General features: G+C 40.6%; 1 protein-coding gene and 5 non-coding genes across 6 annotated transcripts in view; 5 read left to right on the forward strand and 1 right to left on the reverse strand.

Annotated features, from left to right (window-relative positions):
- The window catches only part of gabbr1a (gamma-aminobutyric acid (GABA) B receptor, 1a), a 49981-nt gene that overhangs the window by 21894 nt on the left and 2637 nt on the right, over positions 1-25450 (forward strand). Inside the window, exons 9-23 of the mRNA XM_088306562.1 lie at positions 2835-3005; positions 4516-4617; positions 5696-5761; positions 6684-6875; positions 11061-11306; positions 11469-11532; positions 12972-13049; positions 16638-16788; positions 18127-18259; positions 18843-18959; positions 19793-19903; positions 21009-21102; positions 24292-24419; positions 24495-24623; positions 25223-25366. Coding sequence (XP_088162688.1) covers positions 2835-3005; positions 4516-4617; positions 5696-5761; positions 6684-6875; positions 11061-11306; positions 11469-11532; positions 12972-13049; positions 16638-16788; positions 18127-18259; positions 18843-18959; positions 19793-19903; positions 21009-21102; positions 24292-24419; positions 24495-24623; positions 25223-25366 — 1926 coding nt within the window. The remainder of the gene's footprint in view (positions 1-2834; positions 3006-4515; positions 4618-5695; positions 5762-6683; positions 6876-11060; positions 11307-11468; positions 11533-12971; positions 13050-16637; positions 16789-18126; positions 18260-18842; positions 18960-19792; positions 19904-21008; positions 21103-24291; positions 24420-24494; positions 24624-25222; positions 25367-25450) is intronic.
- Positions 21510-21581, reverse strand: trnaq-uug (transfer RNA glutamine (anticodon UUG)). The gene has a single exon. It is a non-coding gene; the product is annotated as a tRNA-Gln (tRNA).
- On the forward strand, positions 22086-22157 carry trnaq-uug (transfer RNA glutamine (anticodon UUG)). Its single transcript has one exon. It is a non-coding gene; the product is annotated as a tRNA-Gln (tRNA).
- trnaq-uug (transfer RNA glutamine (anticodon UUG)) lies at positions 22534-22605 on the forward strand. Its single transcript has one exon. It is a non-coding gene; the product is annotated as a tRNA-Gln (tRNA).
- On the forward strand, positions 22805-22876 carry trnaq-uug (transfer RNA glutamine (anticodon UUG)). The gene has a single exon. It is a non-coding gene; the product is annotated as a tRNA-Gln (tRNA).
- On the forward strand, positions 23514-23585 carry trnaq-cug (transfer RNA glutamine (anticodon CUG)). The gene has a single exon. It is a non-coding gene; the product is annotated as a tRNA-Gln (tRNA).

Consider the following 25450-nt stretch of genomic DNA (forward strand, 5'->3'; position numbering starts at 1 on the left):
CATCTTTTCAAACTGACATCTCGACACATTCAAACAATGGTGGCAGAGAAGAAGCCTATAATCATCATTCAGACCATCTCACTTGTTTTGTCAATGGCTCTGCCTTGGTCAAAGGACAAAGAAGGGTTTGTTTACTCGTGGTGCCGTGGGGGGAAGCTTGGGCTTTTGCCACCCGGACGTACGCTCGACGGTGACACTATGGTGAACTTTTCTTAAGAGTGGAACATGAACGACAGATGGATTCAATATGCGGAAATATTCAGTGCATGACGTTGTCTAACTCAAACTCCATGGCTGTTTATTGATTTTGAAGACGCCAACACTTGAACGAGGCAGCTCCACAAAAGACCCTGACGAGGACATAATAGCGCGAGACAAAGCGTATTGTCCCATGTCGCATACTGCTTGTCAACATGTTTTCTTCCCCTGCTTTTGGCACCAAGTTCTATTTCCTGTCCTCTGTGTTTCGTCCCGCCTCTCACTTGCCTTTCCATTAACTAGTCTGATTGTGTTCGACGTTTCTGACGTTAGTCACGGAGAACAATGGCGTCTAGTGGTTGGCATCTGCCCCTCTTGTCCTTCTCGAAGATGGCCTCCGTGATTCTGTTGTTTCTGCCTGCAGGCAGTTCTGGGAAGTACGGAAGCGCAAACACTGTAAAAATGAGCACTTTTGGACTATAGGATTTATTTTTCTAACAACTTTTTTACTTGTACTCCCTATTCGGGCTGTTTTTAAAAAAATCAAGGTATCGAATGTAATCGATTTTTCTTTTCATAGCCTGATATCTATACTTTTAATAACTGTTTTTCCCCATCAATTTACACGACTTCACACATCACATCAGATCTTGTCACGACGTGAAAGTTGCGTAACTGGCTTTAATTCTTATCATAAATATCAATATTTTTACGAAAGCACCTCGTTACAGCAAGAGAGTTTGTACACATTTTTGAAGAATCCATGCTAGCTTGCTAGCTAGCGCAATGAAAGAGGCAAAGGACCCACCCATTGGTTCTTCTGAGAATGCCTCCCATATGAAAGTAAAATTTGTACTGTGTGAAATCCTTGATTGAATCGAAAATCAATCAAAGTGAATCGAAAATCGAAACAGGCCCTTGTTTATCGAATCAAATCGATACTCCCTACAGAAATCTGTAAAACAATTCGGGTTGCGCTTGTCTGCCTAAAAGCCAGTCTAAGAAGAAGAAGCTGTTGATTAGAAGATAAAAATCAGTGTCATGTCGATTAAGAGGAGTGTGTGTGGTGGTTGTGAAAAAAGATGACGCAGTTCATGAAGTGACTAAACGCTGAAGTTCAACTCGAGACATGCAAAGTGTCTGCGTCGCTCAAGGCACGATTTTTTTTTTTTAGTTGTGTACTTGTAAGTAAATTATTTTGCTATCAAAAGCCCTTTCTCAGTCTGTTTTTTTTTTTGACGAGCTTGAGGCGTCATAGTCCCCTGTTCTGCTTGACATGTTTCTTTGCACAAAAGGTTTGTTTTCTCCAGTTTTTTTTTTCTCAGCGAGTGGTGGTGAGACCAGCTTGAAACAAGCTTTTATTTCCGTGCTTATTGTTACAGAACGCAATATTCCGAGCCGCAATATGCGCACGTCTCCTTTGAAAACGACTTAGGTCGAATGGGTTTAATCCATTTCATTCTGTACTTCATGACTTGACTTGAATGGGTGCTTAGGCCAAATTCTTCCCCAAGTATCTGTATTTCTATTTAAGTAAAACATGTGTGTACTTTAGCCATTTCTGCCTGCAGGTGCCTCTTTGTAACTCAGGCAAAAAAAAAAAGCTCTGGTTCCTGGATCAAAAAGCGGTTATTAATCAGCTCCTCTTTTCACTCTTTTAATGTGATCCTGTGTATCCGTTTCTAAAAGCACCGTTGAGCATTGATTGCTGCTTGAGGGCTGAAGGAGATCTGTAAAAAAAAAATTTTTTTTGGAGGTTTTATGAGGGGGAACGTGGGATCATGCACACCAGTGGCAGATAGCTGCAGCTTAAGTCGAATTCTTCTGTTGGGGAATGCCTCAAGCTTTCCGGTGAGCGACAGTTCAGGTTATTAAAGCCTTTTTTCTTTTTTTCTAGTTCACATCCGATCTCTAAAAGACGATCAAACAGGTTATGTTTGGGTTATGGCATTGGTCAATCAGACTCTAAGAGAAAATAAGCGGATTGGATAATGGCTGGTTTGATGCTCTTATTATTATTATAATTATTATTATCATTATTATTATTGTCATTATTATTATTATTTTATTATTGTTGTTCTTGTTATTATTATTATTATTCGTCAAAATTGTACGCCTAAGGTGATTATGGATTCAAATCACATCAGAGCAATTACAAGGCAGATTCAAAAGAAACTGTTGCAAATCAATTTTTTTTTTAAATTTTATTTACCGCAGCACATTTTTAATGGATCTTAATTAAACAAATAAATCAATTGTGATAACATCAGAGCCTTCTTGAGCAATATCTGAGCTCCTCTCCTTGTCATATGTTCAATTTCTGTGACAGCATCATGGTTCAAATCTTTGATCGCTTTTGCCACATGAGCAACATTATCTACCCGCTGCACTCTCAGCGATGTGTTATCGCTATTATTGTGATGAGTACGCATTGTCCGCCGTGTCTGACATCCATCACAGAGTAGGGAGGGAACGTCTGCAATGGTTGCCTAAATGCCACCTTTCTTATTTTTAAAGAGATCTGTCGAAGGTTTTTCCTTCCACTTGTCTTTGTTTGAAACATTGACCGCTTGGCATTTAGCGCAGCCCCGCCTTCCAGACCTCTCCAAACTTTCTGTTGTTCTTCGTCCTCGCAGCTTTCGTATGGCTCCAGTTCCCCGGCCCTGTCCAACCGCCAGCGTTTCCCCACCTTCTTCCGCACGCATCCGTCAGCCACGCTGCACAACCCGACACGGGTTCAGCTCTTCCAGAAGTGGAAGTGGACCCGCATCGCCACCATCCAGCAGACCACTGAAGTCTTCACCTCGGTTAGTAGCTCGCATCACCGACTTGAACATATGGACATGCCTGTCCTGGAATTAGCATCACGGGTCTTCAAACTTGTAATTGGGACAAGTAGCCACTGTGCTGCTTGGTGACATGTTCTAAACATGGACCAGATTAAACAAAGGAACTACCGTAATTTCCGGACTATAAAGGGCACCTTTATATAAGATGCAGCAGCTCCTTTTTGAAAAAAAAAAAATAAAAAAAAAAAATAAATAAAAAAAAAAAAAAATGACATACAAGTTTTCTATGTTGAAAAAAGGAGTTGTTTACTGCATGTACAGAACGATTTTGTACTGTAAAGGCACATAAAGGTACGTAAACAGATATTTAAAACAGTGCCTTTTAACACGGCAACAACTTTGCTAATTAAAACAGAACAAACCCAAGAAAAAAAAAAATCTACATTTATATAGCGTATTTTCTGAACTATATAGCGCCCCTAGTGGTGAAAGAAAAAGCCACAGAAAAGCTGCATCGCATGCTTCAAATCTAGGGAAAAAAGTAGCGTCCGGAAAATACGGTAGGTGTCCCAGAAGGTTCAAAAGAAAATTAGACAAGCACGTTAAAGGTAAAGGCTACCAGGCCATCTCCAAGCCGCTTGATGTTCCCGCGACTGCATTTGCACATATTCCGAAATTCAAGATCCACAGGACTGTAACTGACATCTCTGGATGTGGTCGCTGGAGGAAAATTGATGACAAATTGAAGAGACGTTTAAACCGATTGATGACTAAGAAATGAGCTTATAAAAAAAAAATTGAAGGTGAACTGCAACATAATGACGTAAAACAACCGAAGAGAAAAAATATCGGACTCTTCTGAAGAACCCTTCAATGAGCCTTAATTTTGCTCAGAGGAGCTATTTTTTTGTGTGTGTGTGTGTGTGTGTGTGTATCAACGGGTCTCTTCTAATTTGGAAATTACTCTTGTTAATTTCATTCTGGAAATTGTATTCATGCAACAGTCTATGGTTCCTCTCAGGTCCCATGATTGTCTTTGGAAGAAGTGTTGCAATCAGAGGCAGATAACGAGCAAGCAACCAAGCAGTCACGTTAAACCGCAAATGGATCCTTGATTTTCTTCATGTTTTAATCACTTTCTTCACGTGCTCACTTTGATATTGTTCGCTTCATACTGGATTGTTTTAATTAGCCATTGAGCGTCTTCCTGGCGTTTGTTTACCGCTGCCGCCGTGTTGCTCTTTCCAGGAATCACTCACGGTAATTATCGGACTCCTTTTGAACATATTTGTCGGAATATTGGTGGCGAAAGCGCATCGATCGTGCCGCGCTTTTCTCCCGGTCGCGACAGTCAATACGGAGACGGCTAATATGCGCCGCTGTAACGGAGGTTAACGATCCGCTTTTTTTTTTTCGCCACCGCATTTTTTGGGAACTTTTGTCGCCTTATCAGGCATCTTCTTTAACGCTCGCTCCACTTCCGCCTTTGATGTTTTCCCCTACGTCTTTGTTTCCGTCTGTCCATCAGACTCTGGACGATCTGGAGCAGCGAGTCAAGGAGGCCGGCATCGAGATCAGCGTTCGCCAGAGCTTCCTAACCGACCCGGCTGTGGCTGTCAAAAATCTGAAGGTGCTTTGATTAAAAATTCACCTCAGCTGTCAGCCAAACCGACGCTCCCGCCCACCCCGTCAACGCCACCCCTGCACGCCCCCCCCCAACATCCTCTCTTCCAAGCGCTCTCACATCACAGCTGCAAATATCATTAGCATGGACGCCAGTTGGCAGAAATTAATGTGCAGTGTTAATGAGATACTCCTGAGCTTTTGGAACGCTGAAGGTCAACGGTTCGTATTGGCTCTACGTATTCATTTCGCATCCGTTTTGCACATATTTCGGTGTGTCTGATGTGGTACGAAGACTGACCCGCTGTACTTACAGAATATAAAAAGACGATGAAGCTCAGCGAGTCGTAGGAGTGATTAGGAGGCGAGCGGTTCTTGTTCGCCCAACGAAAGTTTGCTGTGATCAAACTTGATGTAGTACCTGAACTGACCTGCAAGTGGCAGCGATGCACAGCAGGGCATTCTGACGCAAGAAAAAAATCAAGAAAAATAAGAATCAAGGCTAGAGCTTAAGAGTGGTTCATGGAACTTGGCGTAGTACCCCAGTTCACCTGTGAGAGGCAGCAAGTGCGCCCCAGGGAACTAATCCAAAACTACGACAACTACAAAATACAACAAAAGAAGAAGCTAGGCTTTTGGGACACGGGAACTGGAAATAACATTTTGCACGGAAAACAAAATTGTGATTTTTTTTTTCTTTCCAAATGTTTGGTATTGATAGTACACTTTTAACTCATTTACTGCCATTGACGGCTAAAGACGTCCAAATTCCTTTTTTTTCCCCACTCGACTGGTAGTGAATGAGAAAAAAACAAGAGAACAAAAACTGTCTGTTTTTTTTATTTCTCAGTCGTATTTTTTTATTTTATTAAACCATTTCAGTAAATATAATCACATGTTTTTTTAGAAAATTAATTATTATGATTTTCTTTCCTCCTACCTCAACTACAAATGACCTATCCTATCTGTCTGTTTTCAAATCAAATATGGCCCTTAAAAATAACATTAGAACTAAGTCAAAGCATTTTTCTTCTTCTGATATTTCTTTTGCTGTTGATCTAAAGGGATTTCTGTCTTGTTCTCAGCGTCAAGACGCCAGGATCATCGTGGGTCTTTTTTACGAGACAGAAGCTAGGAAGGTATTTTGTGAGGTAAGTGCCTGTTTTTCTCCACTCAATTAATCCGAATCGACTCAAATTCCTCAGACTTTGCTTGTCACCGTAATGAGCCGTTTGGATGCCATAACAAGGTGACGCCTTTTAATTTTGTTTTTTTTTTTTCAATTTCTTCCAGATTATCATTGGACATTTGGTACTCGGTCAATCTAGTGGGGATTTACCCAACCTAATCCTCCTCTTAATACATTAATATCACGTTGCAATTTTACAAATTATATCCCAAACAAAAACTCAATATAGCAGCACACAACTGTGCCACTTAGGGTGAAAACCTGCTGCGTCTTGAAGTGATTTGAGGAACTTCATTTGGACAAAAGTAGTTCTTTGTTGCCATCTTGTGGCGAGTATAGACCACTTGAGGGAGGTGTCAATTACTTTCAGATTTTTGCTATTCACGGCATGTCTTTTTCCCCCTCCTTACACAACTGCATATCTTCTGGTGCAAATTGCTACAAAAATGTTTCTGCTTTCCGAAGTCAACCAATTGGAGGAATCGGGAAAATGCTGATCAAGGGCCAGTGGTCTGATCCTTGTGAGGATGAATGTGTAATCTGATTGGATAATGCAACAATCCCATTGATATAGTTTAAGTTCCATTGGCAAGCATGCCTGTTTGCAAAGGCCATTGGCAGATTAGATTGACATGGCAACACCTAATAGCTAAAATATGATTGGACCAAAAATCTAAAATCCACATACATATATTAGAAGCCGCGTAAGAGAGTGAAACGCTACTAAATCAACACAGCAGGTTGGAAAATAATGGAACATATATTCTAATTTGACTTGTAAATGTAGGTCAGTGTTTTGACCCAGCAGAGAAGGCTTTCGCTGACGGACACTGACCCGCCTCCCTCCCTCCCTCCCTCCCTCCCTCCCACGTCGCCTCCTGCAGGTTTTCAAGGAGAAGCTTTACGGGAAGAAGTACGTGTGGTTCTTGATCGGCTGGTATGCCGACAACTGGTTCAAGATCAAGGACCCGACCATCAACTGCACCGTGGAGAATATGACGGAGGCCGTGGAAGGTCACGTGACCACGGAGATCGTCATGCTCAATCCCGAGACCGTCCGCGGCGTATCTAACATGGTAGGCGCAAAAAAAAAAAAAAAAAAAAAAACACTATTTTGGTTATCTTCTCTTATTTGAGTGCTTTTTAGATGCATCCTCACTTGGTGTAAATTCATGGGTCAGCTGGAGCCAATTCCGGCTGATGCGGTACACGCTAGACCAGGGGTGGGCAAACTACGGCCCGGGGGCCACATGTGGCCCGTTAAATGTTTGAATCCGGCCCGCCCAAACTTGAAAAAAATTAAATGAATAAACCTTGTTAATGTTTTATTTTCTAAATATTGTGATTTTTAAAAGACATTTATATTATTGAAATGCTTTTGTTCACTTTCATTTAAAATTAAATGTATTTATTTTCTCCGATGAGGTGAAGTTACCGAAACAATCCATCCATCTGCTACTACTAATTTTAGAACCCATTGTGGCCCGCCAATCAAATAGTTTGCCCACACCTGTTCTAGACTGTCAACAGCCTTGGCGCCTTTAAACATATTAGTAAATGATGGCACCATAACGGAAAACTACTCCAATCCAGCCTGGTCGCCAAATTCCATTATCACCTGTAGGTTGTTTTACACGGCGATAAGCACCACGGTGTTAATGCCGCGCTGTTAACGCAGTTTATTAAGGTCCGGCCCCGGGAAGGATCGTCACTTTAATTGGATGGTTTGTCGTAAAAATGTATGACATTATCGTTATTATCATGACACTCAGGCAGAATTTTAATGACTCGACTCTGACTTTGTCCTCCAGTAACATTTTGGAGGATTTGTGACATTTAGGGCGGCCAAACGAGTGCAGAGATTGTCTTCTTAGCAGCGCCGCAGAGGAGATGCTTACATGTTAGCGGTAGCGGTGGGAGACGCGAACTGTTATGCTTTTTTTGTCAAAAAAATCAGACTTAATTCAGATGATGAATGTCACGTTTTTACATCTGCCGGCAAAGTGGTTTGACAACAAACATTTACTTTCAATGTTGCTAGGTATTAGCCTGTGTTGGGGAAAAAAAATTATTCCGATCATAAATATCACATTTTTTACTTGCCAACTAACAATGCTTGTCAAGGCTGCTGTTAGCCTCATGGCTCCACCAAAAACAAAAAAAAAAAAAAAAAAAAAACAGAGCTGGGCACTTGACCCTTCTTTGCCGGTCAGTCCCCCGCCCTCCGGTCGCGATCTCTGTCCCGTTCCAGCCTCGACCCTCCAACCTAATTCATTATAATTGTCAGCCCTCGACCCCGTTCCAGCTCTGGTGGTTTGCTAACTTATATTAACTTTAAGTGCGGCTCACTATTAGCATTGTTTTCTCATTTTCACATTTTTACATCGTGATTTGTGAACTGACATTTGCCCTAGGTGCTACTAGTTATTAGACTTGCGCTTTCTTGGGAAATGTGATTTGATTTAGCTTACAAATATCACATTTATATTTATATCTAACATTAGCTGATGGTGCCGCGAGCTCGTATGCTTGTGTTTTTGCTGGAAATAAGACCGATGTGAAGATTATCACTGTGTGTTTTTCCCTTGAAATTTTGCACCCTTGGCAATAGTTTAGCTGCACGCTCGCCAATGTGAAATTTATTCAAGTAATTCATTGTCATGTAAAAGTGTTTGCTTGCACAGATACTGTGGCTCAGCATTTAGCCAACGATAAATATTCTGAGCTGTTTATCAACAATATGTTTGCTAAATCTCCCCAACAGAAGAAGGATTTCTCCTCACGGGGAAAAAAAACACACGCTCGCCTTTTCATTTTTTTTTTTGTTTGTTTATTTTTTTGTCAGCATTTTTCTTTTGCTCGTCACAGCAGTGACATAGTCTAAAAGCCTCTTAAGAGGGGTGACCACGTTTGACTTTTTCGACGCCATTCTCAAATGTACTTATTTCACTTTGGACATCTTTGTGGCCAGAAAATTTACACATTTTTGTCAATATGTCAGTATTTTTTTTTGTGCCTGTTTTTAATTCCATGATCAACTACAGCCTTGATCAAATTTTCAATAATTTTCTGAATTTCTAACCCTTTAAATGTCACGTTAATTATTTATTAAATTATTATTTGTTAAAAATCTAGGCTGTCTTCAATTTTACTATTTCACCGAAATCTGTCATCTTTAAGATTTGAAATTTTTATTTTTTTTGTTAGGTGCTTTTCCTACTGCAAAAGGTTATAACGATTAAAGTTTTCTTCTTTTTTAAGAAAATCTGCTTATTCAAAGTTATCTAACCCAAGTTAGTTAGTTACTCATTATTTAAAAAAATTAAAAAATAAAATAAATAGAAAAAAATCCAGACTTACGATCTTAAAGTGACACAATGCTACACAGCTCCCTCAAAATCAAGAAAAAAGAAACAAACTAAAAAAGAGGAAAAAAAAAAGAAAAAAGTTTTACACGCCTCTCAGACAGTAGAGTGTTCAAGAGAATAAATTGATCTCCTTTCAAATGATTTTTGACACTTAAATTGCTTAATATGTGAACATAGATGAAGCGGGACCAGACCAATCGTGTCGATTTGTGAACAGATATAAAATCGACCTTGTTTGGACATAGAAGGTTTTTGCCTGAGAGCAACATAATGAAAAATGTTTTTTTGAAGCTTTTTAAAGCCTTAAGTCTTCTAATTGACCTTTTCTGACTGCCGCTGTGTTGACTTTTATTCTACATGTTTACCCACCTCTCCTCGTCCTTGCAATTTTTCTTTTACCCCCATCAGCAGCTGTTGTTTGCATGAAATAGCGCACCTGCCGCTACCTGCTGCTCTATCGTTGACGTCCTCCTCCACGGGGCGTCCCGATAGATGCGTACGCACAGTCACTCTATTTCCTATTCAATTTACAAGTTGGAAATTGGCATATTTCTTGGCCGCCGCGCCAAGCACTGGAGGCGGTGGGATCGCACGTCACGTTTAAATGCCAAGGTGGAATTTTTTTAATGAATTGGACTTGTCAGAAAGCCGAATTGGACTCGTGCGTGGGCCTCCGGGGGAATCCTCGGGGACATCTTGATGATTGCGAGCAATAATCTGTCGTCACACATGAGCGCTCGCAGATTATCTTAATTGCTCGCTGCCGAGAGGACGAAATTGACAAATCACCCGGGGCTCATTTACCCCCCAAAACAGGTGGTGAGGTGTTTTGATGGAATTCGATCAGATTTATTGCTCTTGTTTGGTGGCCATCATTTCATCTCAGGTCTGCGTTAACGTGACACTTTGTGGACAAATGCTGATTGATTGACACAAAGTACCGTCCGAGAGGTATACTCCAATTTTATGCTTTTTTGCTCCTGACACACTGCTTAACCGAAAGGTGAAAATTTGGCAAAATTTGCATCTTTGTAACTTTGGTTTTGCTATTACCCTTAAAAAAAATCAGCCATGTGTGAATAACGTGTGCTGGTAGGAGTATGCAAATCACTGTTGCGAGTCCGGCTCGAACTCCAATAACGAGGATCGGATCTTGAGTTTTCTGGTCTTTAATAACGTTGAAGTCACAGTACACGCGTCTTGATGCTTCAAATGAAATATTTGTGTGATTATACAAAAAATAATAAAGTATCAATGTTTGAATAATGCAACTCTCACAACACAAATATACACGATTCAGACACGAAAAGAAGTCGCGGCAATAGCATGTTACTAATTAGCAGTGAAACGTGTATTTGTACACACGAACGAACAGTGTTATCAACGCTGTAAACCTACTTGTATTACGCACAACTCGTAGCAGGATAAAAATGTGGACTATAACTTGAATAAACTGAACTAGATAAACAAAACTGACACAATTCTCGCCACCGTCTCTCCTTCTTCCTCCTTCCTACACGCACGCGCGCGCTACGTGAGTTGGGGCGCTAAGCTCCGCCCTCTTAAAGGAGCCACAGTCGCAGTCTCTGAGCAGCCTTTTCTCCAGTGGTACTGTTATTAGACCCCAAAGTGATCTAAGTCAAGTCAAACTCAATGCGCTGTACAAAATTGAAATAAAATCCAAAACGCTCCCAAATTTATATTGTTACACATTTCAAACTTAGAATCAACCATTTGGTGGCATTGTTATTAGGCGCTTAACTCATTTACTACCATTGACGGATAAAGACGTCAGAGAGACATTTTTTTAACTCGGCTGGTAAATAATGAAAAAAAATATTGCTTTAATGCTCACATTTAATTCCTCTCTGTTCTGATTTTGCCCTCAATCAGACTTCCCAGGAGTTTCTAGCTGCCTTGATCTCCCGCCTTGGTGTCAAGAATCCCGAGGAGACAGGCGGTTTCCAGGAGGCCCCACTGGCCTACGACGCCATCTGGGCCCTGGCGCTGGCCCTCAATAAGACAGTGGCGCCGCTCAAGGCCAAGGGGCGGCGGCTTGAGGACTTCAATTACAACAACAAAGACATCACATCAGAGATCTACCGTGCGCTCAACACCAGCTCCTTTGAAGGCGTTTCGGTACGTGTGATTTCAAACATGATTCCTTTTCATTAAATTACCAGTTATTTCCCATAAATTCATGTGAAATTTTCAATTTTGAACATTTTAAAAATTCCCATTTTAGTAATCTCCATTGGATTTTCGCATGAATCTGTCCTGAAAATATCCTTTTGGCTTTAGGGCCAGGTGGTGTTTGATGCTCAGGGTTCCAGGATGGCCATGACCCTCATTGAACAGCTGCAAGGTACAAATGTTCATTTTCATTTAAAATCATTTATGCAGCAAATTGAAAGTGAATGCAGAAGAGCTGTAACGGAATTGAAAATATGTTTCTGAAATTTTACTGAGAGTATTTTTGAGCAAATTCTTTTTGGGACAATTTGTAAAAAAAAAAAAATATTTCCCCCACTTCAAAGCATGCAACAGCGTTTTTTTATTTTTTTATTTCCCCCTTTGCATATTCTTTAAGAGTGATTCACGACTGTAATTAAACTGTGCGCAGAACGTTTTCCTAGCGTGGACGCAGAGGCTCAAGAGTGCCCCACGACTAAAATGATCCTGAAAGTATTTTTCAAGCACGGATTCTTGACTCATGTTTGAGCAAAATCCTTTTTTGGCAAAAGTTAAGTTAAGTTGTGCATCTTCTATAATTGCGCTGAACAAAAGACGTGCTTGATGCAGTTTGATGCTGGATTAGTGCGGCAGGCCACCAAGCTGCAGTTTGTCACTAAACCACTTTTTAGGGATGATTACTATTTGCACTTTCCTGTGCTTCCTTAAAAGATGAGCCTCCTTCACACTCCTCCAGCCTCACGTCGGCTCTTTGGAGGTGTCGGAGGTAATTTGGCCCGCGCAGTGAAATGACCTGACGTGAATCCATGGGGGAAAAAAAAAAATACGTCTTTGCGAGGGTGCTCATTAGTATTCCCGGTCAAGTCCACCATATAAGCTCCTTTTTTCCCCCTCTCCTCCTTTGTGTTTGTCTTTCTCCTCTTCTGCCTTTTTCATCCCTCCACATTTTCATTCTCAACACGAAAAGAATTGGAGTGAAGAGACTTATTGGAGTGCTCCTCATTGGTTACACCTATTACACAATCCAACAAAACATGTCACGCACAACAGTGACTTTTTAAGCTAAACTTTTTTTATTTTATTTTTTTTGCTCTTGTTGGATTTAACTATAAAACAACAAAAGAGGACTGAGAAAAGTCTTTTAATGACGAAATGATTTAAGGCTATACGCTACAGCGTCATTTAAAAAATAAATAAATAAATAAAATAAGCCATGATCTCATTTAAAATGACATTAAATAAATAATAAAACAATGTATGAAATAAATACAAATGCAATTAGGTGATTAAATTAAATAAGCATTAAAAATAGAATTGTCATGAAATAAATACACGTGCTATGAAGTAAAAATGAATAATCAAGTCATTACATAATTACAAATGCCAACAATAAAATATTGAATTATTACGGAAATGAATAGGAAAATAAAAAATGTTAATCAATACCCTTAAGATAATTAAATTGCTAATTAAATAAGCCATTAAATAAATACAATTGACATTGATTGAATGAATAAGTAAGCTATGAAATAATTACAAATATCATTAAAAAAAAGTCACATCAAATGAGTAAAAATATTTACAATAAAATGCTGTGAAAATTCTCCTCAGAGGGCAGCTACAAGAAGATTGGCTACTACGACAGCTCCCAGAAGAACCTCTCCTGGTTCGGCAAGGACGTCTGGATCGGTGAGTTGTGGAGGAATTCCGCCCGCTTCCTCTGTCGAAATCTTTCACTTTCTTTATTTGACATGGCGCTGGATTCCTTCTTCTCTCTTCCTTCCCAATCTCCTTCACTACCTTCCTTTCTCCTTCCTTAACTTCCTCTTAAACTCTTTTGTTCACTCCTTCATTCCTTCTTAACGATCCCCTTCAATTACACTCTTCACTCCTTGATCCACCGCCTTCCTTTCGCTGTCCTTCACCACCTCCTTCCCTCCCTCCTCTGCTGCCTCCTTTGACTCCTTCCCATACTCCTTTACACGCTCATGGCCTCCATTTCATCTTTTCTTTTAAACACCATCCTTTACCCTTTCCTTCTATCATTGCCTTTTTGCCATCATTTACAACCTTCATTCTGCCTTCCTTCACTGCCTCATTTTTCTCTTTTCTTTCCTCCTTCCTTCATACGCACTTTACTTTCCTTAACTCCTTATTTCTATCATTCCTTCTCTACCTCCTTCACTCTCACATTCTCTCCTCCCTTTATTCCTTCCTGAATTACCTCATTTATTCCTTCCTTCTCCACCTCCTTCACTCCTTCATCATGCCTTCCTTTACTTCCTCCTTTACTCCTTCACACCTTCATTTCTCCATCATTCCCGCATCCCCCTCTCTGTTTGTCCATCCTTCACTCTTTCTCACCCCAGATCTCTATTCCTTCAGCTTCACTTCCATCCTCTCGGATGTCACTTCCCGTTCTTCCTTCACTTTCTTACTCCACCGTCTTCCTTCCTCATGTTTCATTTCTTTACTTAATAATTTCCCCTTCAGTCCCTCATCTCTGTTCCCATCACTCCTCCCCTGCCCTCCTTCTCTCCGTCAATCCTTGCCTTCCTGTCCCCTTCGTACATTTCTCCATCATTCCCTTCATTACTACCTCCTTCAGTCCCACCGTTATTACCCCCACCACTCCCTCATCTCCCCCCCTTTCCCCCTGTCCACTATGTCCTTCGTTACCTACTTTTCTCTCCCCATCACGCTCTCCCTTCTTCTCGCCTTACTTCCTTCCCTCTCTCTCCCTGTCTCCACGGTCGCCCTGACAACCACTTCAGCTCGCCTCTCTCTTCTAATCGCTGTGGCAACTGTTACCGAGTTGCGTCTCCATGGCAACTCTGTTCTCATGTTTTTTTTGTTTTTTTGCACTTTTCTCTCCACTTTCTTTTGTAATCAAGGGCGCTAGGTGGTTAACACAGATATACATGATCACACATGCAATATGCGGCAAGTTTTTGTCGCATGTGTATAAAACTTAGTGGAGCACCTCAAACATTATAAATGCGGCTTAAATGTTTGGTTGTGTGCCTGTGTGCCATCAATCAGGGATCACCAACCACTGGCTCGCACAATGAGACTGATTGATCAGAGTCTGAAAGTGGTTTTATTTTGAAAATCAAAATGCAATATAAGAAACGAGAACAAAAGAAAATTTTATTCATGATTTTGTAGTATGATATTGTGCAGTAATCACATAATTTAATAGAATGTTGAAAAATAAAACCGTGTTTGCTACATTTTTTGCTTCACTTCAAAGGATATTGTGCTGCTACGCCTGGTGTGCAGACCTTGGCTGCCATTAATAAGCCTCAGTTGTGTTAATTGTTCTTTTTAGAGGATAGAAAATATTTTTTGGAGTATTGTTCTATTATCTGTCTACACGTGTTGCTCCACCATTTGTTTTGAAATGGCCATTGCTTAAATCATGAAAGCACAGTGTGTTAGATCCTCTCTTAGCTTTTTTAACGTGTTTTAGCCTAGAGCAACGTAAACTTTCCAAAGACAAAGCTGTGTGGTTGCTTGAAATACTGAACACATGACTCTCTTTGTTTTTTTTTAGTTTGTCGGAAAACTTCAACTAGGATTTGACATTAAACAGCTGAACGCCAACTTATTGTTTTTTTTATAAGAATTTTTCATTATCTACAAAGCTGCTGTTTGTTGTGACATGATTTGAGTCCACTGCCTGTTTGCGTTTCAAATTCTTTCTCACAAGTCAAAACAAAAAATTGTCAGACATGAAAGAAAAAAATAAAACCCTCATGAATCAGATCTATCTTTCCGCACCACGGTATAGCGGATGGGGATTGAAAGAAAGAAAATCTCGCTAACACGACTTTTTGTCTCACATGTCAAACGCCGGGCGGGCGTCATGTGGGAAGTAGATATTGTCAGCCGTCAGACAGATGGCGCCGCTGAGACATCATCTGCGTTGCCACGGTGATGAGCCCGTGGGGTTGACACTCTGACACCCGACGCTGACATCAGCTTCACGTGGCGCTCACACTCGCTTACACACATGCACACACACCCCCACACGCACACACGCACGCACAAACACACACACACACGCACACAATTTTGCCCAAAATTCTATATTTGACTATGTATCAATGCTGTATCATAAAAGAACCACCTAGTATCAATATTAGATGATTAGGCATTGTGAAGCTAAAAAAGAAAAGAAAAAGAAGCAAAGCCCAAACTTTTTTTGGTCCATCTGGCCTTTGTTGAACTTCATTAGTGAGCAATGAAGTTGGTTTGAAGCTGGAGCACGTCGGGATCATTTGCTGTTAACTCCACACTACACGCTCTTAATTAGCACACAACATGCCCACTCACTCACTCGGTATGTATACTCAGTGCGTGTGCGCGTATTAAAAGTTGTACCCAGCAGAGTTCACTGACGAGGGTGCTGAGTGAATGGATGTTCTTATTTTTCATTAATAGCTGGCTAACCTGTAACTACAGTATTTTCTTTTAATGGGAAAAAAAGAGTCATAAATAAATTCATCCATAAAAATAACAACTTTGGATTTCAACATTTTTACCCCCCAAAATTATTGCTGGAAGAAAGCGTAGACTTTGTATCCGTCCGTCTTTGTTTCGTTTTCCATTCCTTGGTAATCAGCAGTAGAACAGAAGTACAATTAAAATATGCTTCCTTCCTGCCTCTTCCTTTAACTGTTATGGCCCACACTGTATTAGACAAATTCTTTAAATACATGCTCAAATGGCTTTCAACTATTTACTGTATTTGCAGCACTCATTTTATTTATACTTCAACACATTTAGAGTATATTGAATGAATTCTCCCACTGCTTTAAATCACTTGGACCTTAAAGGGGAGGTCAAGTCAAAATGTTCTTTACCATAATATGTTCTATGTTCACTCACTAGTCTAAATACAATTTCCTGATTAATATTGTGTTGGTAGAATATGAATTAAGCCGCAAAATGTACCGGTTTTGAATCCATGTCTCGAGGCGGCCATTTTGCCTTGTATTTCCACCTGCTGTCGACTGAATATGACATCACACTGCCTAAGGGCTGAGGTAATGACCGTCACGGCTCACCTGGTTTCTGGGTTCGCTTAGGTTATGTTTGCAAGCCGAAACCTCGTTTTTTGTTGAAAACAAGTGGGAAAAAACGCAATATCTACCACAACAGGAACATAATAAATTGACGTTTCGTTTAATATCGAAATCAAGAATGCCACATCATTGCACAAACGGCGTTCTACATTATAGACGTGTGAATATGCTTGATATCCCCATCTAGGGGCGGGGCCTCCAGCGGATCGCACCGTGGTGGAGAAAGAATACCGCTTCCTGTCGCAGAAGTTGTTCGCTGCCGTGTCCGTGTTTGCCGGCCTCGGCATCCTGCTGGGCATCGTGTGTCTCACCTTTAACATCTACAACGGCAACGTGCGGTAAGAGTTCACGCATATTGTTGCCAATGCGACTTTCGAAGTTGGGAATTTGGCCAAATTGGGCTTGCAGACAGTGTTGCCATAGTTAACTAGGAAATGTGACTTTACTGATTATTTGATTTTAATAGTAACTTACCGATATGATATTTAATTTTGCTATTTAATTTCATATCTTTCTGATGCTCATGCTCCCAGAACTGGCTGGGCGGCAATGTAGTTCACAATTCCAGCAGCTATCTTAAGAAATGATGGGACGAAAATCCTTTAAAATGCCTTCTGATCCCAGATTTCTCTACCATCGATCCAACATGCTAAATTTATGTTTGACCTGGCACGCTGATCTCCAGTCCAATATGTCGGTGAGCTCATCATGAGTTTTCAGCGATTTCTTCCCTCCGAGGGGGTTGGAGGAGGGCAGCGGTGGGATCTCCTTCGGCTTTGATTAGATTTCACACGCAATTTGGCTGAGGGAAGAGTGTCGGATCACATCAAATGTTTTCATTAAGTCGCTCTCAGTTGAAAGTCTCGCACTGACGAGCTACTTCACGTCCAATTGGAGCATTTAGACTTGTCACAAGTTATTACCTGGACAAACCGGTGCGAAATGTTTACTCAAGTGATTGCGCGATGTCTGAGTACAGTGGAGCTCCGTTTATCAAGCAGGGTATGTTCCAGGCCACCTGTGATCGGTGAAAATCTGCAATACAGAGATGCCATTTAAAAAGGGTATTTTTGGATCTACTGTCTAATTTTACCACGGCGACACAAACTTAAGCTTTTTAAGACTCTATTTAAAATATCCTGTTGCACCTGTTCTAACTAATTTGCTAATTTGCCCCCCAAGTGTGCTTGCTTCAAAGCTGTTTATTTTTCACTCCCATTTAGGGGCGGGTTTAAAAAAGATCGATATATATATCTATTTTAATCGATTTTCCTCCATCGGTTTACAAAACCGTATATCGATATTTTTAATTTAGTCTTTTTACTCATGAATTTACATCACTTCAAAAGAAAATGGCGGAAGCAGCGAAGTCAGTGCCAACGAGCTTGACGGCGGCTTTATTTATTGATTTGATCAGGTCATATTAAAAAAAACTTACACGATTAATTCTTTGGCTTCAATTCTTAATATAAATATTAATATTTTTATTAATGCAGAGTTACAGCAAGCAGTTTGTACTAATCGCAGCATTGATTCTTCTGGGAATGCCTTCCATACCAAAGCAAAATTGATCCTGCGTGAAATCCTTGATTGAATCGAAAATCAATCAGTGAATCGAAAATGGAATCGAATCTAATTGATTTTTTTTTAACTTTCTGCATGTGTGCTTTTTGCAGCTACATCCAGAACTCTCAGCCATACCTGAACAACATGACGGCGGCGGGATGCATGATGGCCTTGGCCGCCGTCTTCCCGCTCGGCATCGACGGACATCACGTGCACCGATCGCAATTCCCCGTCGTCTGCCAGGTAAGCAAAGCACCGGCATCAGGAAGGCTATTTCAAATTTAAATGTCGGACTTACTGAGCGTGGGTCCTTGAGATCTTTTTTTTAACGCTTCCTGTTTTGATGACGTTATGTCCATGTGGACCCTTGCGGCTTTTTTATGCTCGACCTGTCCACCCAATTTTGTATAGCTGGGTCAAACTGGCCATGACGGTTAATTAACTTTTTTTTTTTTTCGAACCTTCCAGGGGTCGCTAATGAGCACGTAAGTTTTACTGATGTAAAATGAAACTTTTTGGAATTGGTTTAATCCAGATGGATTTGGTGGATGTTGAGAATGTTATTGCAACATTAATTTGTCTCTTTTTGCCCTTTAGAACTTGCAAATAAACTGAAAAAAATTAGAAATGGCTAAATTGCTTTTCCTCTAAGTATCTTTGGGATCTACACAAGTTCTGTGCTGGTAATTACCGGTCCACCTTTGGGGTCAATGACAGATGAAGTTTAATATTCCAAAGTATAATATTCACGCTCAGGGTGCCCCCGAAGGACTCCTCTTTGCTCTCAAATTAACATTTTTTTTTTTTTTGTTCTTCCCACCTACAGTTCCGTCTGTGGCTGCTGGGTTTGGGCTTCAGCCTGGCCTACGGCAGCATGTTCACGAAGATCTGGTGGGTCCACACCCTCTTCACCAAGAAGGATGAGAAGAAGGAGAAAAAGAAGGTATGGCTTTAAAATCAATGTTTCAAGCCGGTGTCAAGTTAGGGTTTTAAAATTCGGTTAGGTTTTAATGATTGGCTAACTATGATAGCTGAGAAAGGTCACGACAATTGCAAAAGCCACAATGAAAGTGACCGAAACGCCAGCAAGACGGGAAAGGAAATTAAAAAAATAATAATAATGAAAATAAAGTTGTTGTTTTATTGTTGAAGCTTGTCTCCATCATTCTCCAGCTGTCTTGAACACAGCACGTTTGTTTTGAGTTATCTAAACTACGGTCGTCCTCAGATGCCTTTCTTTTTTTAATTTTTTTTTACTCCATCGACGGTTGTATTTGTGGACATAATTCAACCTGAAGGCCCCGCAAGATACACTTAACTCCACTTCTTAATCTCAAGATGGCGAGTGCAATATTTATGGATGTGTATGAATATGGATGAGTATTAACAGTCTGGGAAAAAGCTGCTTGTGAAGAAACGCTCAAAGCCGGAGTCGGTGCAGAGGCATTTACTATCATTCAGATACAATCATTTGCCGTGGCAAGTAACCAATTGCGGTACTGAATTTTATTGATTTTTCAGGTTGCTGTAAATTATATTTATACCTAATTAAAATACATTTTGAATAAAATACCAAAATATGGGAAATGCAATCCAGTTATTTTTAATTTTACTAAAGCAAAAGTTACTTTTTGCTTAATAGATTCTTGATAAAACGTACAATCTAAAAAAATGGGCATGAATAATTAATATTTGCTTTTTAAAATATACAATTTTACGTGACAGAGGATTTAGTTTGAGGGAAACAATAACATGTTGTTTGTGTGTTTGTCTTAGCAACAGTTGGAGCCGTGGAAACTGTACGCCACAGTGGGCGTGCTGCTTGCCGTAGACTTCCTGTCGCTGGTCATCTGGCAGATTGTGGACCCGCTGCACATCACCGTGGAGGTAAAATTACACACCGCAATACAAGAATCCCAATTTACGTGCCACAGAGTTGAGAGAATATGTTTCTGAGTAGTGTTGTTGCTCTGTGCGTGTTCAAGTCGCAGTTGTTTGAAGCCTCATAATTAACAATAGCCCATCTATGGCATTTTGAACATCAGCCTTGAGATAGTGTTGTCCTGTCGAACGTAGTATTGCTTTAGTTGTTTGTTTCTAGCGTTTTCTGTTCTTCTGTAATCAGCAGCAGAACACGTTTAGTTTCACCAAAAAATACAAGAAAGTTGGGAAAATAAGCTTACTGTGAAAAGAAATATTGTACGTCAAGCAGACTTTGGCGCAAAATATTTTTTTTGTTTTGGTGACACTTCTAACTATAAAACAATAAAAACAAAATTCAGAAAGGTTTTTTGATGCTAAATAATTTTACAGATGTACAAGTGTGAAGCATGCTGTGGCTGATGCTGACTTACCGCATGGCTTTTTTTTTTTACACGCCGTTCACTTCATGAATTGTGTCATCTTTTATCAAAATGCCACTGTATTTTCTACAACTTAAAACAAAACATAAAGTTCATGCCGTACTAAACCTGTCCGACTTCCAATGTGTTGGGATTTCTCTGCCTCATAATCCACGCGACAAACCAACATTCCCCACCTAATCTTTGACTACTACTCAAATCTGATCTAAAGCGCTGCAATGCCGCCACCTACAGGAATCTGTTTGTCATTACGGTGGATTCCAGACTTGATATTCACAGATAAACTGAGCGAGACATTCTTGCACAAACATACTTGATTAATACATTCGTTGTTGTATTTCATTTGGTGAAAAAAAATAAATGAATTTATTTTTGTTAGCTTGTTTATAGCATTAAGCTAACGGTCATTTGTTGGTTGAAATTATATGGTTTGGCTAAACATTTTAGTGTTGAAACAACATAATATTTATAATTAATATTTATTCTCATCATCCTCTCATGTGTATTATCATCCTTTGATCCATTCTACTCTCATATCGCCAACCTTTCATCTTTTCTTCTCATCCTTTCACATTGTCATCCTCTCATTGCATAATTCTCTCAACTCTCCACCCTCTCATCTGGACTAGGAGTTCACCAGGGAAGCCCCCAAAGTCGACTTGGATGTCCTGATCCAGCCTCTACTGGAGCACTGCAGCTCCGAGAAGATGAACACATGGCTCGGTGAGTTTTCTTTGACTTTTTGTTTTGTTTCTCTTTTTCTCATGACAGAACAATCGTGCTCACATTGAACTCCTATGTGGGTCTCAAAGTAGGTCAGGGCCTCGTAGCGTTTCACAGACGTCGCCGTAGCGCACCAGATGAGACAATGGACAGCGGCAAGACGCCTTATTTTCTTCTCTCCCGCTGCTTTTATTCTTTTGTCTCTGTCAGTCAGCAAGATGCCGAGTGACTTCTTGCACTTTCAACTTCCAAATAAGACGCAGCTAAGAACAGGAATCAAACACAAGCATGCTGTGTAGAGACAGCGAGGAGGACGCAGACAGATGGTTAAAGCGCAACACATTTGATGTTCCAAGGACTGCATTATTCATTCATGTTGCTTTAATGAGTCGAACAGACAACATTGATGGCTCCACCGAGACTTGAACTCGGATCACTGGATTCAAAGTCCAGAGTGCTAACCATTACACCCTGGAGCCTACATACACTCCCGTTTGTGGCGTTAATAAAAAATAGGGTTCATGTGAATTTTACAACTGGTCACAAAAACCAAGCAGCCGCTAGACCAGGTGTGGGCAAACTACGGCCCGGGGGCCACATGCGGCCCGTTAAACGTTTCAAGCCGGCCCGAAAAAAATTCAATGAAGAAACCTTGTTAATGTTTTATTTTCTAAATACTGTGCTTTATCAAAGACATATATATTGTTGTAATGCTTTTGGTCACTTTCATTTAAAATGAAATGTTTTGGTTTTTCTCCGATGAGGTGAGGTTAGCAAAATACTCCATCCATCTGCTCCTGGTCCGGCCCCCCTGTCAAATTTTAGAACCCATTGTTGCCCGCCAATTAAAAAGTTTGCCCACCCCTTCACTAGACAATTGCAATTATTTAGATTTGAGTAAACAGCATTTAGTTTCAGCGGGATCGGCTTGTGCATATGCTGTAACCTGTTTAACACCATGAGGTGTGAGTTCCGTGTGTGTCGGTTCCATGGTGTAATGGTTAGCACTCTGGACTTTGAATCCAGTGATCCGAGTTCAAATCTCGGTGGAACCTTCGTTATTATTATTGTATGCGAGAAACTCAATATTGTTGCTGAACTTTGGAGAAACCATACTTAACTCTAACTATAACCAATTTAATGCCACACAACTAACTGCTAAATCTATGTTCCACATTGTAATGGTTGGTACTCTACACTTGGAATCCAATGATCTTAGTTAAAATATTGGTGAAATTCTTCATGCTGGAACGTAAGGGTTTTTTTAAACTAACTCGATACTTTATCGTAGCTGCAACCTGCTTAACACCATCCGGTCCTCAAGTGCAGGTTTCACCGTGTAATGGTTATCACTTTAATCCAGTTTTCTGTTCAAATTGTAGGTTCAATGTGATGTACTACACACAACTTTTTTTGTCTTTATTTCCCAGTGGTTCCATGGTGTAATGGTTAGCACGCTGGACTTTGAATCCAGTGATCTGAGTTCAAGTCTCAGTGGAACCTTTGTTATCATACGCTAGAAACAACTTCTGAATGTTCGGATTCAACTTTGACTCATTATACTTAACTCCAACTGGAATCAATTTAACGCCACAAAAGTAGTCAAGTCTACATTCTATGGTGTAATATTTAGCATACTTACTCTTATCCAAGTTATGCTAAAAGATCAATTTTGATGCTGAATTTAGCGACGACTACTGTCGGTTCCATGGTGTAACGGTTAGCACTCTGGACTTTGAATCCAGTGATCCGAGTTCAAATCTCGGTGGAACCTGTATTATCGTATGCTCGAGGGTAAATGTTCTTTAAAAAAAATGTCCTTAACTCTCACTAAAATCCTTTTGACACCACTGTTCTAAGTCGGTTCTATGGTGCACTATGGCCTTTCAATCCCGAATATGAGTTCAAACCGAGGCAGAACCATCAAATGCTTGATGATAGTTCAACTTTGAACGACAGTTAAATGGAGGTTAATGTCGGCTCTACATCAGGGGTGTCAAACTCCAGTCCTCGAGGGCCGGTGTCCTGCCTGTTTTCCATCTCTCCCGGCTGCAACACACCTGATTGAAATGAGCAGGATACTTATCAGGATTCTTCAGAGCTTGCTGATGAACTGATCAGTTGAATCCACTGGGTTGCAGCCGGGAGATTGAAATCATGCAGGAAAGCGGCCCTCCACGACTGCATTTTGACACCCCTGCTCTATGGCGTAATGGTTCGCACACTGAACACTAAATCCAGGTAAAATCTCACCGGGACTTTTCACATCATCTTCTGGAATCTATTTTTTGAGACACTCCATCTCTATGTCTTATCGTACCTGTAACCCAGTTAACACCATGGTGTAATGGTTCGATTTTTAAATCGTTCAAATCTTCAATGTCGTGGTGTATTTGGGTGATTGCCGAAGAGGTTCCATGGTGTAACGGTTAGCACCCTGGACTCTGAATCCAGTAATCCGAGTTCAAGTCTCGGTGGAACCTTTAGTTGTCATATCCTGGAAGGTAACTCTTGTTCAACTTTGAAAAAACATACTTAACTCCAATTAATTTTATACTGTCAAACGCAATCAAATACAGGTTCCTTGGTGTAATAATCACACTCAGCTCTGATTTGGGTGATACGAGTTCATGTCTTTATGTCATCCGGTCAGGATTTGCAAGAACTGTACTGTTGCATTTTTTGAAGATTCTTCATATTGTTGTGAGTCTTCTCTTTGTCACCAGCTTCCATTGGGAATAATTTTATCAAAAAAAAAATCTGAAACACCCTAAAATGCCATAAGATGTTGTCTAAATAGGAAAGTAGTACACAGTCGGTCCAAGGTTTGTTAAGGAGTCTTTTCCTACAGTGGTGCCATGGCTTTTAAGTGCCTCATCTTGCAAGTAAAATGTTTGTGTGTTGAAGACTAAATCTGAGTTATAATTGACCTTCAGTTTTGCTGCCACGTGAGTGAATGAGAAAAAAATGGAGCAATTATGGAACTGTAATGCCATGTCAAAACAGTTGCTGTTGTGACTTTTGGCTCATCCCAGGTGCAGTAATTACGCTTTGTAAAACCAGTTTATTTCCTCATTCACTTATCTGTTTTATTAACTTTTTATACAATGCGGTGACATTTTTCTTTAATTAAAACTTAAAAAAAAAACATTGGTTAAAAATGTTATTGTCCCACACTGCCCCCTGCAGGTGTGGTTTATGGCTACAAAGGTCTGCTTCTGCTGCTCGGCATCTTCCTCGCCTACGAGACCAAGTCCGTCTCCACGGAGAAGATCAACGACCACCGGGCGGTGGGCATGGCCATTTACAATGTGGCGGTGAGTCGCCCGCTACTGTCTGCACGTTTAGTTGAACCTTGTGCTCAAACTGAATCGGTCTGTGCACTTCTGCAGGTTCTGTGTCTGATCACGGCGCCGGTGACGATGATCCTGTCCTCTCAGCAGGACGCTTCTTTTGCTTTCGCCGCCTTGGCCATCGTCTTCTCGGCTTACATCACCCTGGTGGTGCTCTTTGTGCCAAAGGTGACGAGAGTTCAACTACGCTAGCATTAGAATTACAGTGGGTTGATTGAACACTCTAAATTGTCCCTAAGTGTGACTGTGAGCGCGAATGATTGTTTATATTTGTGTGCCTGGGGATTGTCTGGACACCAGTTCAGGGTGTACCTCGCTTACTGCCTGAAAAAAGCTGGGATAGGCTCCAGCACCCCCCAAGACCCTCGCGAGGAAAAGCGTAATTGATGGAAACACTGCCATCTTCAGGACTTTCTGGAAAATGCAACTTCCAAGCGAGTTCTGAGCAGATTACAGGCTTCCCCCGAAATTAACCCTCAGTATCATTCATTCATTTATATATGGCATTTATTTTTTACACTTAATTTGTTATTTTGATAAAAAGTTGTGAAATAAATAAATTGGTCGGGAAATAATATATAGACTCAAATCACTTATTTCATATTACGCTTTACAAGTCAATTAAATTTTTAAAGTGTTTTACTTTTTAATCAATGCTTTTTAATAATCTTAATTAAGGGTTCAAGAAATTAAAACTGTTTAAATATATTATGAATTCCTATTTATGTCTGATTGATTTCACCTTTGCCTTTATTCATCCCTTCCAGATGCGTCGTCTGATCACGCGCGGCGAGTGGCAGTCGGAGCAGCAGGACACGCTCAAGACGGGATCGTCGACCAACAACAACGACGAGGAGAAGTCGCGGCAGCTGGAGAGAGAAAACAGGGAGCTGCAGAAGATCATACAGGAGGTCCGTGTGACGCAACAACGCAACACTCTTGTCGGTCCTTGTGGATGTGTGGATATCCCGCATGAGTCCGGTGTTGTGGTGAAT

This window comes from Idiotropiscis lumnitzeri, chromosome 10 (assembly GCF_059441095.1).
Source record: "Idiotropiscis lumnitzeri isolate Australia: NSW breed Sydney's pygmy pipehorse chromosome 10, RoL_Ilum_1.0, whole genome shotgun sequence".
In the NCBI taxonomy this organism is placed as follows: domain Eukaryota; kingdom Metazoa; phylum Chordata; class Actinopteri; order Syngnathiformes; family Syngnathidae; genus Idiotropiscis; species Idiotropiscis lumnitzeri.